General features: G+C 40.1%; 1 protein-coding gene across 1 annotated transcript in view; it reads left to right on the forward strand.

Annotated features, from left to right (window-relative positions):
* Window positions 1–16,554, forward strand: part of TMEM255A (transmembrane protein 255A) — a 60,929-nt gene that overhangs the window by 8,330 nt on the left and 36,045 nt on the right. The window contains exons 3-4 of the mRNA XM_090264827.1: window positions 6,960–7,022; window positions 9,274–9,363. Of these exons, the coding sequence (XP_090120953.1) occupies window positions 6,960–7,022; window positions 9,274–9,363 (153 nt within the window). The remainder of the gene's footprint in view (window positions 1–6,959; window positions 7,023–9,273; window positions 9,364–16,554) is intronic.

Genomic DNA, 16,554 nt, shown 5'->3' on the forward strand with positions numbered 1-16,554 from the left:
GGATGTGCCTTTGCAGCTCTCAAGACTGCAGGGCTCCCCTTAGCCAAGGTCAGATGTCCCACAGACACAGTTTGGTGTCTTCTGTTAAACATGTGATGTGAAAACTCACCCAGTCCACTTCCTGTGGTGAGGCAAGAAAACCAGGCATCAGCAAAATTGGACTTTATTTTTAGACACAGGCAAGGGGGATGGGGAGCAGAAGTGGGGGTAAGGTTGAATTTTGGTGGCTGGGAAAAGCAATATATAGGGTCTGTGTGACCTCGTGTGCTTCAGGTAAGCTGCATTTAGTGAAATATTTCTGACTCATGAGCTAATAATGCTCAAGCCAAGAGTCAGACTCTCCATGGATGAGGGGAAGATACATTCCCTGTCATTTGAGAGTATGAACTCATTTACAAAGGGTGGCTATGAACCTTATTTGTAGAATATCTGATTGTGTGTGGCTAGGTGGGAATACATTAACAAGCAAAGGAGGGTACATAATTGTTGTTATTTGAGTATCTGATGTTCAGCTAGAGCTGCAAGTTGAAACAGTGGGGGGGGTCTGTGTGTGTGCTTTTCACTAAAAGCTAATCTGGAAATGTTAATAGGAGAGCCATCCTTAACAGACAGTGTGCCCCATGGTTTAACTTTTAAAAACTTGTTCTTATAGTTCTTGTTATCTTAGGTGGGATTTAACTAAAGGAAGCGTAAGGGGAAGATTACAGATTGAAAAGCAGAAGAATCCATTTGAGCTTATAGGTCAAATCATGTTATAACAAATATAATTACAACTCATACCTCTGAAACAGTAAATGCCTGAGAATCAAGATTTGTCCAGGAATGGGACACTTTCACTAATTTAATAGTTTGTGTATTAGAGAGGTACTATATAAACTACAAACCAGTAGTTTCCCCACCTTGGCATGCATAAGAATGACCCGGTAAACATGTAGAAAATACAGAGCTCTGTTCCTTACCCCCAAAGATCCTGATTTAGTAAGTCTGGGTGGGACCCAAAAAGCTAAGTGTTCTTTTTTTGAGATAACTTTTGATTGAAAAAGTAAGCCATGCTGAATCTGCATTTCAATGAACACCCCAGGGGAGTCTAATTCAGGTGGACCAGCAACTACCTAGAGAACTAAAACACAATAAATAAAGTATACTTAGCAATAAAACCAGAATGAGAATAATGTGGCATTTTAAGATTCCACACTGTCAAACTGGTCACTTTGAATGTAAAATACTATTGTACAGAACTGTGAAATAGTTTCAGATTATTTGGAACCCTGTTGTTTTGGACTGTGGTTAAGTGTGTTAACAATATATGAGATATTAAATTTCAAAATAGATTAGAGAGCAGTTATTAGGTTAAAAGAAGACTTACTGTACAATTCATGTAAACATTGAGATCTCAGACATTTAAAAATATAATTGCATTCACATAACCCTAAGTTATGTGAAACTTCTGGAGCATATTTATTTTGCCAGAAGAGATGCCCTTGTATAGTGAGATGCATTATAATAGTGTCAGCTACTCTACCTGAGCTGGAACATGCTTTCATCATCCTAAGACACACATGTACACATGCATCTTTAAAAACACACTCATCTATACAGGATGAATTGTAAAATTTAAAAAAAAAGTTAAGTTACTCAGAAAATAAACCAAAGACCTTGTAAAAAAATTAAAACCCACAAAGAAGACACCAACTTAGGATTTTTACTGTCCTAAAATATTCAAGACATATTCATTCCAAAAGAGTTACAGTGAGCTTTCTATTCTGGAGGCCTAAGAAAACAAGAGCCTCGGTTGTATAAAGCCGAAAAAGGCAGGGGAGAGAAACTCCTCCATCGCTATAATCCTCCAACTTCAGATCCAGAAGAAAGAGGCCTCTTAATGTGCTTCCCAAGCAATCCACAAGATAGAGTTGGCCACCTGATCAGTACGGAAAGCCTTTCATTCTCAAACCCTCTCCCCAGCTGTTATACTGATAGGGCTCACAGCAGTTTGGGCTGTCTTTCAGGAAATAAGCTAGTAGTGTTTGTCCCATTTCCCAGGGTATGTGGGGTCAGTTAACTGAAAATTATATCAGAGTTACTAGAGTTACTTTATATCAGGTAATAATTATATCAGTTATACCGGAGTTACCTGAAAATTATATCAGGAGTCAGGGACAACAAGGATAATTCAAAACAATCAATAACCCAGAAATCTTCTTTAGTCTAGTGTGACTTGAGCTTCACAGGTAAAGATTCTTGATAAGTCCAACCAAGTTTTGACTAACTCGAATGCTCAGGAAATACGAGGAGCTCAGGATAGTGGTGGTTTATTATGAATTCAGCAGAAATTTTGTCCACTTCTTGAAAACATTTTAAAAATATTAAATCATTCTAAAACAAAGTTCCTATTTTAGTAAGTACATTTCAAAGATGAGACTTGCATCTTGATTTGCTAGATGAGACTTATAATGCCAGAGGGTTCTAACTTTCATTGGATCCCTGTTGCCTCTTTAGTGCTGTCGTTCAAAGCTCTCCAAAAATGCCCTCAGCCTGGTCTCCCATTACCTCTCTTCTGCCCAGATTGTCAATTCACATGCCCCTGAACATGGCTTGGGCTTCTCTACCTTGCTGTCACTCTCATCGTTTCCTCTGGCCTGGACCATCCACCCTGTTTTCTCTTTCTGTTTATCTAAATGCTCTGTCCTATCCCAACTTAAAAGCACAGCAGGGACATTTCTCAACTTCTAGGGTTCACAGTGGTGTCTACTATCTTTGAACTTCCTACCATAGATTCCTCCTACTCATGATTCCTAGAAAATTCTCACATCCTGCTTTGTGGGATGTTGGGCTATATTCTCATTTAGCTTTGTTTATACAGGTCTGGAATCCCTTATCTGAACCCTTGGTTTGGGCCAAATGTGTTTGAGAATTTAGACCTCTTTTATTTTAGGAAATAATATAATGCATATATCATATGCTATCTTACATCCCATTGGGTCTTCAGAAACACATCATAATTGAGTACCTTATATTTCTACAATAAACTGAATTTTTACACTAAGTGAATAAAGATGATATGTTGAAAAACCTCACATCAGTTTAAGGTCTGGTTTTGCCACCAAGTTAGTTATAAAAAACCCTTTTGGTTTTAAGAGCTTTTTGGATTTCAGGATTATAGAAAGAATTGTGGATCTGTTTACCTAATTATAGCTCTTGAGTCAGAGTCTTATTAGTCTTGGCAATCATACATATCTCACACACCTTCTGGTCTCCAAATCACAGATTCAACACAGTGCCTGCCACAGAGTAGATGTCCAATTGATATGTACTGAATGACTATTATTCTGAGCCTCAGCACTGGGTGTCTGGGACAGCGGATGGACATAGGCATAGGTTATAGGGCCCAGCCCCTAAAAAGAGCCCTTGACTCTGACTTTGATTTCTAAAGATTTGTCTTTTTTCTTCTACAAGTGGAGGGCAGCTAAAATAAAACAAACTGGTTATTTGTCCAGGTAATAGGGAATCAAGATGGAGGTCCAAAGGTCTGAATGTTCCATGAATCCATGCAGTTCTCGAGGATGTCCACAGAGATTATCCTTTTTAAGGCCTTAGGAGAGCAACCAGTTGATTAGAAGCAGCTGCCTATTTTCAGGAAATTCTGTTGGTTTTTTCTTCTTTATTTTTGGCCCCTCAGCTCTTCCTCAAGCAGGACTTCTCACTCCATCCCTACAGAGAATTTCTTCCTTGAAGCGCAGCTATGAAGGTCACTATTCTTACAAACACTGGCCACAAAAATGCAGCAAAGCATGGTTAAAAGCACCCCTGCTGTTAGTCGCGAGACCTGAGGGCTAGTCCTGGCCCTGCCAGTAACTTGCTGTAGGAGGGGACGTGTCCATACAATTCTCTAGGCCTCCATTTTCCTTCCTGTCAAATGGAAATGATAGGAGCTCCACCAAACTCCATAACATTACTGTGACCAAAATGGAGGGCCAGTGCTTCTCTCAATTAAAATACTTTTCAAATGTAAGGTAGTTTATTTTTTAAAAAAAATAATTGATTATTTGTTTGTTTATTTATTTATTTTTTGAGAGAGGGGAAAGGAGAAAGAGAGGGAGAGAAATATCACTGTGCGGTTGCCTCTCACTCGCACCCCTAACTGGGGACCTGACATGCAACCTAGTCATGTGCCCTGACTGGGAATCGAACCAGCGACACTTGGTTCGCAGGCCGACACTCAATCCACTGAGCCACACCAGCCAGGGTGTAAGGTAGTTTAACGATACTGGTGAGTTCATTAGCCTGTCATACAGGTGAGTGAATTCTTCCAGCCAGGACTCAATAGATATTAGTTCCCTGCCTAGTGAACTCTACGTATCCTTTGAGCTCATGTTAAAATGTCTCCTCCTCTGTGAAATCTTAGATCTACCATATATTTATCAGCTTCCCTTATGCAAGTCACACTACATACCGGCATACCTCATTTTATGGCACTTTGCTTTATTGTGCTTCACAGATGTTGCACTTTTTACCAAATGAAGACAACACCCTCCACCAGCAAATATATTACCATTCATTTTACAGCAATACTTGTTTCTTGTGGTGGTCTGGAACCGAATCCCCAATATCTCTGAGGTATGCCTGTACCTTACTTAATCCTCATAGCAGCCATGTGTGAGTCCCATTTTTTAGATGAGAAACCAAAGTGCAGAGTAGTTAATGGACTAGCCCAAGGTCACACAGTTTATAAGTAACAGAGTCAAGGATATCATTAAAAATGTATTACTCTCTGTTCCTATGGCACTTTGTTTATACCTGTAGTCCTTAACTCACAGTCTGTCTCTTCACTAGATTATGAGTTCCTGGACGGCAGGGGCCAGATCTTATTATCTGACAAAAGTACTCAGTGAGTGTTAGAAAATTCAATTAGTTGAATAGAATGGAATGGAAGGAAAGGGGAGGGAACTGAATGGAGTAACTGGCTGGCCTGGGATTTCCAGTTCCAGAGCGCCTTGTCTTTCCAGTCATTTCCATAAGGCTTCAGTCCACCTCTTCTGGTCATTGCCATTAAATAGCCATTTGAGAGTATAGAAATAGCTAGTGACTTTGCTTTTGTCTTAAGGTAGATTGCTGTTGGAGTTTAGGAGACATTCAATGAATATCTGTGGGAACTTATGAACTCTTTAATAAAAGAATTTAGTTTCTATGTAAAAAGCTGCCTCCAACTTTCTCTCAATCTCCACGAGTGGCCCAGAGTGCCATATCACAGACTATATTCACAGAGTTCTTCCTAAAAAATAAAAGCTGATAGAACACAAAAGTCTATTTTGAAACAGAGCAAATAATGATAGGATTTTCTGGCTCAAATCAGATTAGAGCTGCTCAAAAGTTAAGTGTCTTTTAAAGTGGTAATAATAATCACCAGAAGAGTAATTAATATTTACTGAGTACTTACCTTGTGCTGGGCACTGTGCAAAGGTCTTTCAATGTATCATCCTGGCTAATCCTTATTAAAGCCCTATAACATGGCCACTACTATAGTTTCTGTTTTCCAGATATGGAAACAGGTTTAGAGAGGTCAATCAGCTTGTTCAAGATCTCACAAATATAAGTGGAACATGAGCTGGGGTTAGAAGTCAAGCTAGTACGATAACCAGGTTTTTTGTTTTGTTTTGTTTAATCTTTATTTGATAACCAGGTTTTAATCAGTATTCTTTATGATAACACAGTTTTTACATTTAAAATAAGACCAGGTGTGAGACAAGTATAGTTTAACTGTCGAGCGTGGATGTTCTCGATAGAGTCTTGGGTGGCATGGGATGTGTATACCCTTACGCACTTCAGTTTTTATTTCCCAAGAGGGTTTGTTGGCTAAATGGCCCTGCAGAATGAGTCTTTGTAAATTTATATTCATTCCTTCCCTTCACTCTCTTTCATTCTTGGATTTCTGAGACAACCATCCAGTCCCCCTACACTGCGCCAACCAAACTTCTGCCCAGCCACAGGTCCATTTGATTTCCAAGTCTAGGTGTAAAGTTCGGCACCTCAGACTGAAATAGGTGCCCCTGTGAGCCAAGCTGAGGTTGCAGGTGGAAACCTGGACCATTAGTGAGTCTAAAGAAATATGTAACTACATTGCTGAACTTTGTTAAGATTTATTGGTCCATTCTCACCACTTTTTACTTCTTTCATTTTCATCCCCATCAACAGCCATCAGTTAGTGATCATTTTCAGCTGACACTGGCAGAACTGAGAGGAAAGTGGAATCTGCTACACTGAGCCATCATCCCAGCCACTTAGGGAAATTGTTTTCCAGGGTTTTGTGCTGCCATTTCTATTTGCCCTTTAATGAATGCTTTCTGTCCATAAATGAATCAGAGATGGAAGAGGTGAATAAGTACTAACATAAATTGCAGTGGGTCAACCACAAATACAGCTTTCAAAAAATAGTTCTTTTTTTAAGTTTAGGTTAAGGTGCTTGCTGATTTCTAAAGTACTTCCTGGGTTTTACTAGTGTGTCAGATGCATCAAAAAAATTACTATTTCAAACCTTTATTTTGTAATCCATATATCAGACTGGAAGGTCACTTTTTTTAAAAAAAAAGGATAAAGATCAGAATATAATGTACACTTTTTACCATTATATGTCTTTTACTGATTCACCAGTCACATGCTAGGTAATGAATATTGAAATTGATATAAGCAGGCTCTGAAAAGCTATGGTTGACTTTGACTTTTAGTTTTTGTGCACATGCATTTCTTTTTTGGTGTGATTCATATCTACAAGGGAAGACTGGCAAATGGTGGGAGAAATACTTTTCTTGCACATACTTTATTTGTGTTAAGTAATGACTGCATGTGGCTTTAGCATCTATACCCCAGTTACTTTCCATTATCCTGAATTATATCCAGGAGCTGAATGATTGTGTGGTCAGGATGACCATCTCCCCACATGCTATGTGTGCCATGTTGCTTTGCAGCTCGGCTTTGGATCATTCCTTGGAATCATCGGATCCAACCTTATTGAGAACAAACGGCAGATGGTAAGTTTTCATTGCGATAGAATCAAATTCTTCATTTGAAAACAACACATTTCTTAAGGTTGCCCAAATTAGGCCACAAAAGAAACTGGTACTTTGTCTTTTCTCTTTAGCCTCCAGGACACTTTGTTTTTCAGTGACCCTGCAGTACGGGACTTTTTCTCATCTTGTCTGATGCTCCCTCAGTGGCCTAGCTAGTCTTGCCCTTAGCTTTCCTCTTCACTCCCAAAGAAGTGCCCCAGCCTATCCAGTCAGGTGTCTGTCCTTGCCTAGAATGCCTTTGCTTCTGTGATTTTCATTGCTGTAGCCCTGGATTATTGGTAATTCTCACAACTTTCCTCTGATGCATAATCTTTTGAGGAAGTTTCTGCAGAGCATTCCCACTTTTGAGGAGATTATAATCTAGGGTACTTTGATCAAGAGAACAAATATACTTGAGGCACATAGAACACAGAATAAAATTATGAAGCCCTAAAGTAGTTCCATTACCCGTAGATGAAAGCTAAATATGTTCTAAGTTTGAAGGGGAGGATGAGCATATATAACAGGAGGTAAAATTTAGAAACTATGTCCTAATGGGGGCGCACAAGGGCAAGCTATTGTATTTTCCTGGTTCAATCTGAGAAAACTTCCTAGAGGGCAGGATAAAGAAGGTATAGACTGAATTACAAGCATACTACAGTTTATAGGGCTTGTAAATCAAGGTGCCTGGTAGGTGGTCAGAGGTAGATTGACTAGGCTCCTCCAGTATAAGTCTCTGTGGCATCTTGACTTTGATAATGGGGTCTATTTAACAACAAGTTTAATCAGATAATATAATAGCTCCAGGGACAGAGAACTCTAACCATATGTTCTCCCCCAGCAATATGGGAATTGCCCTCAGGGGAGTTCTAATAGTTCTCTTCTTCCATTTCACCTGGACTCTCCATCCACCACCCCACTGCGCTCCTCCCCACCCCCTGCCAGTAGTGTTTGCACTTTGGACCTAAATTATTCAAAATAATAGGGGAGTTTTAGTTGTAGAGCTTATCATAGCATAGCTAATAATGCCAATTTCATGACATTGTTCATCCATTATTTACCAATTCTCTAGTGCTGTGAAATGAGATTTATGGAAAGAGGTTTCTGAACAACTCCCGAAGGAGATAATAAGCATTTCCTCATAGCCTGTTGAGGTGAGAAAAACTTAGGGCAGCCTTGACTTTCATTTCTTCTTCTCCCTGGAAAGCTGCTTAGTGCCATGCTATTTCCTTTCTTATCCCCCTAACACCTCAGGGAAGAAAAACACTGAATCCATCTAGTTCTGAAGGACTACAGGGTCAGATGGTGGCCTCAGGCAGCACCTGTCCATGCCCCAAGAAATACCTTCAACACCGACACCCACATTGGGTTATAATATCACCCTTGTAATGGGAGACAAATTATTAGGAACACTTCTGTTATGTAACATGGTTAGAGAATAGGGCAGTCTGGTTCAAGCAAACCTTTTCACTTACTTGAAAATTTTCACATGCACTGCACAGAGTTGATCAATTTCAGAGACTTCGACCCTTGTAAAATGTCTTTGACATTTAAGTGTTAAGTTGCAGAAGTCTGTGTAAGTTTTTGTGGGGCCTCAGAATCATCCTTATATTCATCAGAGCCCACTATGAGGGGCTGGGAAAACGTTGGACTAGGAGTTGGTGGGCATCAGATTCTTCCTGGGATTAGATGGTGGTCCTGGGCATACACATCACTTCCTTTTTCTGAGCCTTCAGTTTCACAATAAATAAAATAGAAGGTTGAACTACATAATGTCAGGTGGGCATCAGATTCTTCCTGGGATTAGATGGTGGTCCTGGGCATACACATCACTTCCTTTTTCTGAGCCTTCAGTTTCACAATAAATAAAATAGAAGGTTGAACTACATAATGTCAGGTCCAACATTTTTCTGAGTCTGAGAATGGAAAAGTCATACAGTCAAATTCTGCCATGGACAGAATGCTGGATACCAGCAAACCTCTTCATTTGGTGCTCACAGACTCAGAGTGAATGCCTTAGTTTGCCCTGAAAATGTAAAAACTGCTTCATTGTTCCTTTCTCTGCCTCCCCTCTTCCTCAGCTCCTACTCATCCTGCATGATTGCAAAGGACATCCTCATGGGGTGGCAAGCCAGAGTTCTTCTTTGGCTGGCAGTCTCTTGGGGATTGCCTAGTCTCCAGAAGCAGTAAGAGTAGAAAGCTAACAGACACTTCTGTTTTGTTCCCTCCACAGCTGGTGGCTTCTATCGTCTTTATCAGCTTTGGTGTGATTGCAGCCTTTTGTTGTGCCATAGTTGATGGGGTCTTTGCTGCCAGACACATTGTGAGTATTTTTAGTCCTGGGTTAAAGTAAGTGCACTACAGCAAGGCTTCATCGAGTCTGTGCTGGATGTGTGCTGAGTGTTGTGAGGGAATCAGAAGAGGGAGAAGACAGGATATCTGCCTCAAGGAGCTGACAGTCAAGATGAGGATACCCACAGATACACAAGCCTCTAGAGAACTGGGTCTAAGCTGAGGGTATAGACTCTAAGTGCCAGAGTGGTTTATCTTGAACTCCAGAGGTAAGAGCAGACTTCCCAGTGGTGGTGGGGCTGGAGCTAAGCCTTTGGCATGTGGGTGAGATTTGGAAAGGCAAAGACAAAGGCAGTGGGACCAGGGGAATGGCTTGGAAATGATGTTGGTAGTGAGAAGGAAGGGAGAGAAGAGCAGGAAGCTACATGACTTCCTGAGAGACTTAGTTTTCAATAAATGACCTCTCTCCTTCAACAGCAACAAGAGCATACCATAAGGACACAGCAATCTTTTATCAGATGCCTGAACTTTGCTGTCCCTACAGCAGTGGTTGGAGAGTAGAGATGTGGTTGAGGTCTGAAGAAAGCTCCCGAACTAGAAGCCTCCACTCAGATCCCAGTCCTGGTGTTAAGGTGCCAAATGCTTCCTACTCTAGAGAATCTGTGCCTCGAGAAAGGCCATTTCACTCTTGATACCAATCCTGTGCTTGTTCTCTGGGGAAGCCTAGGATTTAGGGCATTTCCATGTGGCTCTGTACAGGAGCTGTCGCCCCTTTTTCAGCACTTTTCATTTCATACTATTCTAGACATCTGGCCCACAGCTGACTTCTCCACAATAGGCACAATGCCTATGACCCACAGTACTTTCAGGGTCCCATAAAAATATTATAATTTCTTTTGGAGTCAGAATAAAATAATGCACTTTTAGGTCAAAAGAAAGTTTCCACATATAATATAAATATATATGCCAATGCATATAATTAGAAATAAATACAATATCATTTTCAATATTTCTTTATTTTTTGCTTTGTTTGATTTTGTGTTGTTTTTCTTCTCTTTAAAAATTTTATTGTTGTTCAATTACAGTTGTCCCAATTTTCCCCCATTGCTCTCCCCTGCCCCACCTACCCTTCCACTCTCACAGTCAATCCCTACCCTGTTGTCCATGTCCATGGTTTCTTTATACTTGTTCCTTGACTAGCCCTGTCCCTTTCTTTTCCCCGTTATGCCCCTCCCCCCTCCCTTCTGGTCACTGTCAGTTTGTTCCTTATTTCCATGTCTCTGGTTCTGTTTTGCTCATTTGTTTGTTTTGTTCATTAGGTTCCTGTTACTGGTGAGATCGTATGGTATTTATCTTTTGCTACCTGGCTTATTTCACTTAGCATAGTATTCTCCAGTTCCATCCATGCTGTTGCAAATGGTAGGAGTTCCTTCTTTCTTTCTGCTGTATAGTATTCCATTGTGTAAATGTATCACAGTTTTTTGATCCACTCATCTACAGATGGACACTTAGGTTGTTTCTAGCATTTGGCTATTATAAATAAAGCTACTATGAACATAGGGGTGCATAGGTTTTTTGGAATTGGTGTTTGAGGATTCTTTGGGTATAATATTAGCAATGGAATTGCTGGATCAAAAGGCATTTCCATTTTTAGTTTTTTGAGGAAATTCCATACTATTTTCCATAGTGGCTGCACCAGTCTGCATTCCCACTAACAGTGCATTAAGTTTCCCTTTTCTGTACATCCTCACCAGCACTTGTTGTTTGTTAATTTGTTGATGATGGGCATTCCGACTGGTGTGAGGTGATATCTCATTGTGGTTTTAATCTGCATCTCTCTGATGGCTAGTGATGTTGAGCATTCTTTTATATGCCTATGGGCCCTCTGTATGTCCTCCTTGGAGAAGTGTTTGTTCAGATCCTTTGCCCATTTTTAAATTGGATTGTTTGTCTTCATGATGTTGACTTGTATGAATTCTTTATATATTTTGGAGATCAAATCCTTGTTCAAGGTATCATTGGCAAATATGTTTTCCCATATGGTTGGTTCCCTTTTCATTTTGCTGATGTTTTCTTTAGCCATGCAGAAGCTTTTTAATTCGATGTAGTCCCATTTGTTTATTTTTTCCTTTATATTCCTTTCCCTAGCAGATGTATTTATGAAAATATTGCTGCATGGATTATCTGAAGTTTTTGTGCCTATATTTTCCTCTAGGACTTTTATGGTGTCGTGATTTATATTTAAGTCTTTTATCCATCTTGAGTTTTTACTTGTGTATAGTGTAAGTTGGTGGTCTAGTTTCAGTTTTTTGCATGGAGGAGGAGCCCACAAAGGCAAAAATGTCTTAAGTCCCAAGGAAGTCATAACAAAAATCAAGCCACAGTAAATTACTGAGCCTCCACAACAAACTCAAATACTCATTTGATTCCAACTGAACCAACATTGAAAATGAAAACATCTTACAAACTAGTTGGAAATTTTCTTCTAAAACAAATGAATTGGAGCAAAATTGTGTTATCAGAATCTTCTGTGGATCAATTATATTTTATTCCATTTCAGTCATTGCCTAATAGTGCAGGTCATCCTAAAAGATAAAAGAGTGTCATAGGTATGGTTGGATCAGGGAAAGGATGATTTGCAACATTAATATTTTAATTTTTACTTGTTTTTGGACCCTTCACCTAGACATGAATCAGGCCCTTTTTGCCAAGATTAAAGGAACTCATATGATCAGTGCTGTCACCCAAGCAGTCTCTGAAAGGGCATCACAAATGTTAACTTCTGGGAAGGGGTAAAAGAAAAAGGCAGGAGGGAGGGGCCTTTTTCCCAATTTTCTTTTAGGGCCAGGAATATAAACGTAGGCCCTTATATTAGACACATCACTTCTGATTTTAGCTGAGAGCAGCTATCTTGCTCATCTTTTTCTTCTTAAAATGGCACTTATAACATCTATAACCCTACCACTGTAATATATGAATTCTTATCATTTTTGCATATCACCTTCACAGCACATACCTATTTTTGTAACATGGCTGCAGTCAATCATAGCATGCATGCTATTTTGTATTCAACAGGAGCCATCTTGATAACAGTAATCCCTTGTTTTTGTGTAGTGCATTTAACTTTTCATTGTGCCTTCCCATCTATTATCTCATTTGAGACCCACAGCAATCCTGTGAGGTATGTAGGGCAGGTATTATTATCCACATTTGACAAGCAATATTCACTCTGAGGTAGTGTCCATGGCAACATATGTCTTGTGGCCAAGAAGCCTGCAGTAGATTTTGATGGCATCATGAGCTAAAATGACTTCCTCCATTTTTTCCTCCTCTCCTAATTTTTAAAACATCTTTATTGAGATGTGATTCACATCCCATATAATTCACTCATTTAAAGTATACAATTCAGTGGCATTTATATCTTCACAGTTATGTGCAAACTGTCACCACATCAATTTAAGAAGGTTTTCACCATCCCCAAAATAAATTTTATAACCTTTAGGTATTGCCTCCCCATCTCACTATTTCTCTCAGTTCTATGCATCAGTGCTTCATTTCTTCTTATGGCTTAATAATATTCCATTGTATGGATATACCACATTTATTTGTGCACCTGATGGACATTTAGGTTGTTCCTATCTTTTGGTTATTCTGAATAATGCTGCTATAAACATTCATATATAATTTCTGTATGTACATGTTTACCTTGGCTATATATACCTAAGAATGGATTTGTTGAGTCATGTGGTAACTATGTTTAATCTTTTGAGGAACTACCAGACAGTTTTCCAAAGTGGCTGTATCATTTTACATTCCCACTGGAGGTGTATGAGTGTTTCAGTTTTTCCACATCCTTGTCAACTCTTATTATCTGACTTTTTAATTCCAGCCGTCCTAGTGGGTTAGTGGGTATGAAGTGGTATCTGAATGTGAGTTTAATTTGCATTTTCCTGAAACTCTTAATGTTTTTGATTACTGGCCTCAGTCAAAGGCAATGGGGGAAAATCCAAATTATATTTACTAGAAGTTTCCTCTAAATACCCCTCCCTACCTGCCTCTGACTTCAGGCCCTGTGTACCTCCTGAAGTGAGTGGCCTGAAGTAGCGCATCTGACTCAGGGGTTTGGGGTAAGGCTAGATGAATCTTCAAGAGAAATTTTGTGCTTCCACTGTACCTGTCCTAAGACATGTGCCAGTCCTCACTGACACCCAGAAAGTTTTGAGGAAGGGGGCTTTATTAAACTATGGTGATATCTATTGGCCAGTTTAAATTAAAGGCACATTTTGACTTTAGCACCACTTGTGTGGGTTAGAGACAGCTTTTTCTGTTTTCAAGGCCTTTTAATATCATCTTGCCCTGTCTTAGCTTGGGAGCATATATGAACTTCTCAAAACCCACCTTCCTACACACCCCTCTAAGTGTCTTTTTTTTTCTCTTCCTCGTCTCTTATTTCCCTCCTTGTCCCTCCTCATAATATAGTCATTAACTAGGTGAGAAAGCCACTTTACCTTTTTGTGCCACAGTTTCTCCTCCTTCAAATGGATATAACAGTAAACTGTCTCTCAGGTTAAGTATGAGGACAATATAAAGTCATGAGTATGAACATGTCCTAAGATTGTTTGGCACAGAGTAGACACTATAAAGCAATTTCTGTTTACATCCCTTGACTTCAGAGTTGTTGGCCCTTCAGATTTAAAAAGTTGCTGAGCCCTGGCTAAGTGACTTTTTCTTACCTCTTAATTGCATGAAATTGTTCCTCCTCTTGGGTCTCAATGCAGAATAACAACCAGAAGCACCACATGAGCAACCATCACACATGTCTATTTTCATTTAAGGCAGTTGATGACTGAATGCTTTTTGCAGAACCAGGAGATCAGGAGGGCTGTGACCAGCACATCAAGTCTCCCCTTCTGTAGGACAATAATGACTTCTGCCATTACCCAAACATGGAAAATAAACCCTGCCAGGTGTCAACATGAAAACCCTCATTCCTTTCCAGCCTGAACCCAGGCTAAGGCAACAGGACAATGTACTTTTAGAACAGTAAACAGCCAGGAGGTTCATGTAGAAACATCTGATGGACAGTCTTAGGTCCTTGATGGGACGACAAGCAGGAGGCCGGAGGCACTTGGGTGCCAGGAACAGGAGATGCTAAATCACATGTGTGGGAAATGGTGAGAGCAATGGGGGAAGGGCAGGGAGCAATTGGTAAACTCCCTCTGCCACTGTACTACAGCTTACCCTTAAGGTCAGTTTGCACAAACTAATTGTCCAGTCCCAAACTACTTTTGGCCTAAGCCACCTATCACTCAGGAGACGTTTAGCATCACCCTGAAAGTGAACAACATCCTTGGCCTGCAAGCTTCCAGGCAGCATTGGATTGTGTCTGTTGGCTTTTTTTTTTTTTAATTTACTTCTTTTTAGAGAGAGAGAAAGAGAGGGAGAGAAAGAGTAATTGGTTGCATCTCTCATGCCCCCAACTGGGGACCTGGCCTGCAACCTAGGTATGTGCCCTGACTGGGAATCAAACCAGCAAATGTTTGGTCCACAAGCCAGTGCTCAATCCACTGAGCTACACCAGCCAAGGCAGATTGTGTCTGTCTTTTCTATGCCAACCCCCACCCCTCAGCATCCCATGCCTGGGAGCTCCTTTACCAGGAAGCAGGACAAACCAGTGGAGTAAATGAACTGTCCTTGAGTCCCTTGTTAGTTTTCTGGGATTTAGCAGTATTTTTGGAGTTCACTGTCTATCTAGTTTCATGTAGTTGAGTGAAAATGGCTCATAGTTCAGTTGAGTTAAAATCTCAGTAGCTGCCCATTCCCCTGGGGGCTTACGTCCTGAGCTCTTCCTTCTGGAAAAGCTGTGGCCATGACAGCAGAGAGTACATGTCATCCAACCCTAGTCCTACCCTCAGGTGATAATGAGACTTCATTGTTAGAGCTGCCCCTACCCCCTTTTGGGAGTGTGATGTTGCAATAATCTGGGAAGGTTTTTTTTTAAGTGTATTTTATTTTATTTTTAAAAGATTTTACTTATTTACTTTTAGAGAGAGGTGAAAAGAGGGAGAAAGAGAGGGAGAGAAATATGATGTGCTAGAGATCAGTAATCAGTTGCCTCTCTCACGCCCCCAACTGGGGACCTGACCCATAACCCAGCATGTGCCCTGACTGAATCAAACAGGCAAACTTTCAGCGTAGGCTGCCACTCAATCCACTGAGCCACACTAGCCAGGGCTAAGTTTATTTTATTGATTATGCAGTTAGAGTTGTCCCAGTTTTTCTCCCTTTGACCCCCTCTGCCTAGTACTCCCTTCCCTCCAGCAATCCCCCCCTTAGTTCATGTCCATGATTCATGCATGCATGGCTTCACCCTTTCTCATACTATTCTTAACACCCCACTGTCTATTTTGTATCTACAAATTATACTTCTTAATCCCTGCACCTGCTCTCCATTTCTCCTCCTTCCCCCTCACAGTTGATAACCCTCCAAATGATCCCCATACATATCATTGTGTTCCTGTTTTGGTTGTTTGCTTAGTTTTTGTTTTTTAGATTCAATTGTTGATAATGGTGAGTTTGTTGTAATTTTAATGATCATATTTTTGATCTCCTTTTTCTTAAATAAGTCCCTTTAACATTTCATGTAATAATGGCTTGGTGATGATGAATTCCTTTAGCTTTACTTTGTCTGGGAAGTGTTTCTCTTCCCTTCCATTCTAAATGATAGCTTTGCTGGATAGAGTAATCTTGGTTGTAGGTCCTTGCTTTTCATCACCTTAAATACTTCTTGCCAGTCCCTTCTTCCTGCAAAATTCCTTTTGAGAGATCTTATGGGAACTCCTTTGTAGGTAACTCTCTGCTTTTCTCTTGCTGCTTTTAAGATTCTCTCTTTGTCTTTATCCTTTGGCATTTTATTTTTTTATTTATTTTTTTAAAGTATATTTTATTGGTTATGTTATTACAGTAGTATCATTTTTTTCCCTTTGCTCCCCTCTGCCCAGTACCTTACTTCCCTCCAGCAATCCCACCCCCCTTAGTTCATGTCCATGGGTCATGCATATAACTTCTTTAGCTTCACCCTTTCCTATATTATTCTTAACGTCCCCCTGTCTATTTTGTACCAACCAATTATACTTCTTTTTTTTTAATGTGTTTTATTGATTATAATGTTACATTTGTCCCAATTTCCCTTCCCTCTTCTCCCCTCCACCCGGTGGCCCCC

This window comes from Furipterus horrens, unplaced genomic scaffold (assembly GCF_987537825.1).
Source record: "Furipterus horrens unplaced genomic scaffold, mFurHor1.1.pri manual_scaffold_17, whole genome shotgun sequence".
In the NCBI taxonomy this organism is placed as follows: domain Eukaryota; kingdom Metazoa; phylum Chordata; class Mammalia; order Chiroptera; family Furipteridae; genus Furipterus; species Furipterus horrens.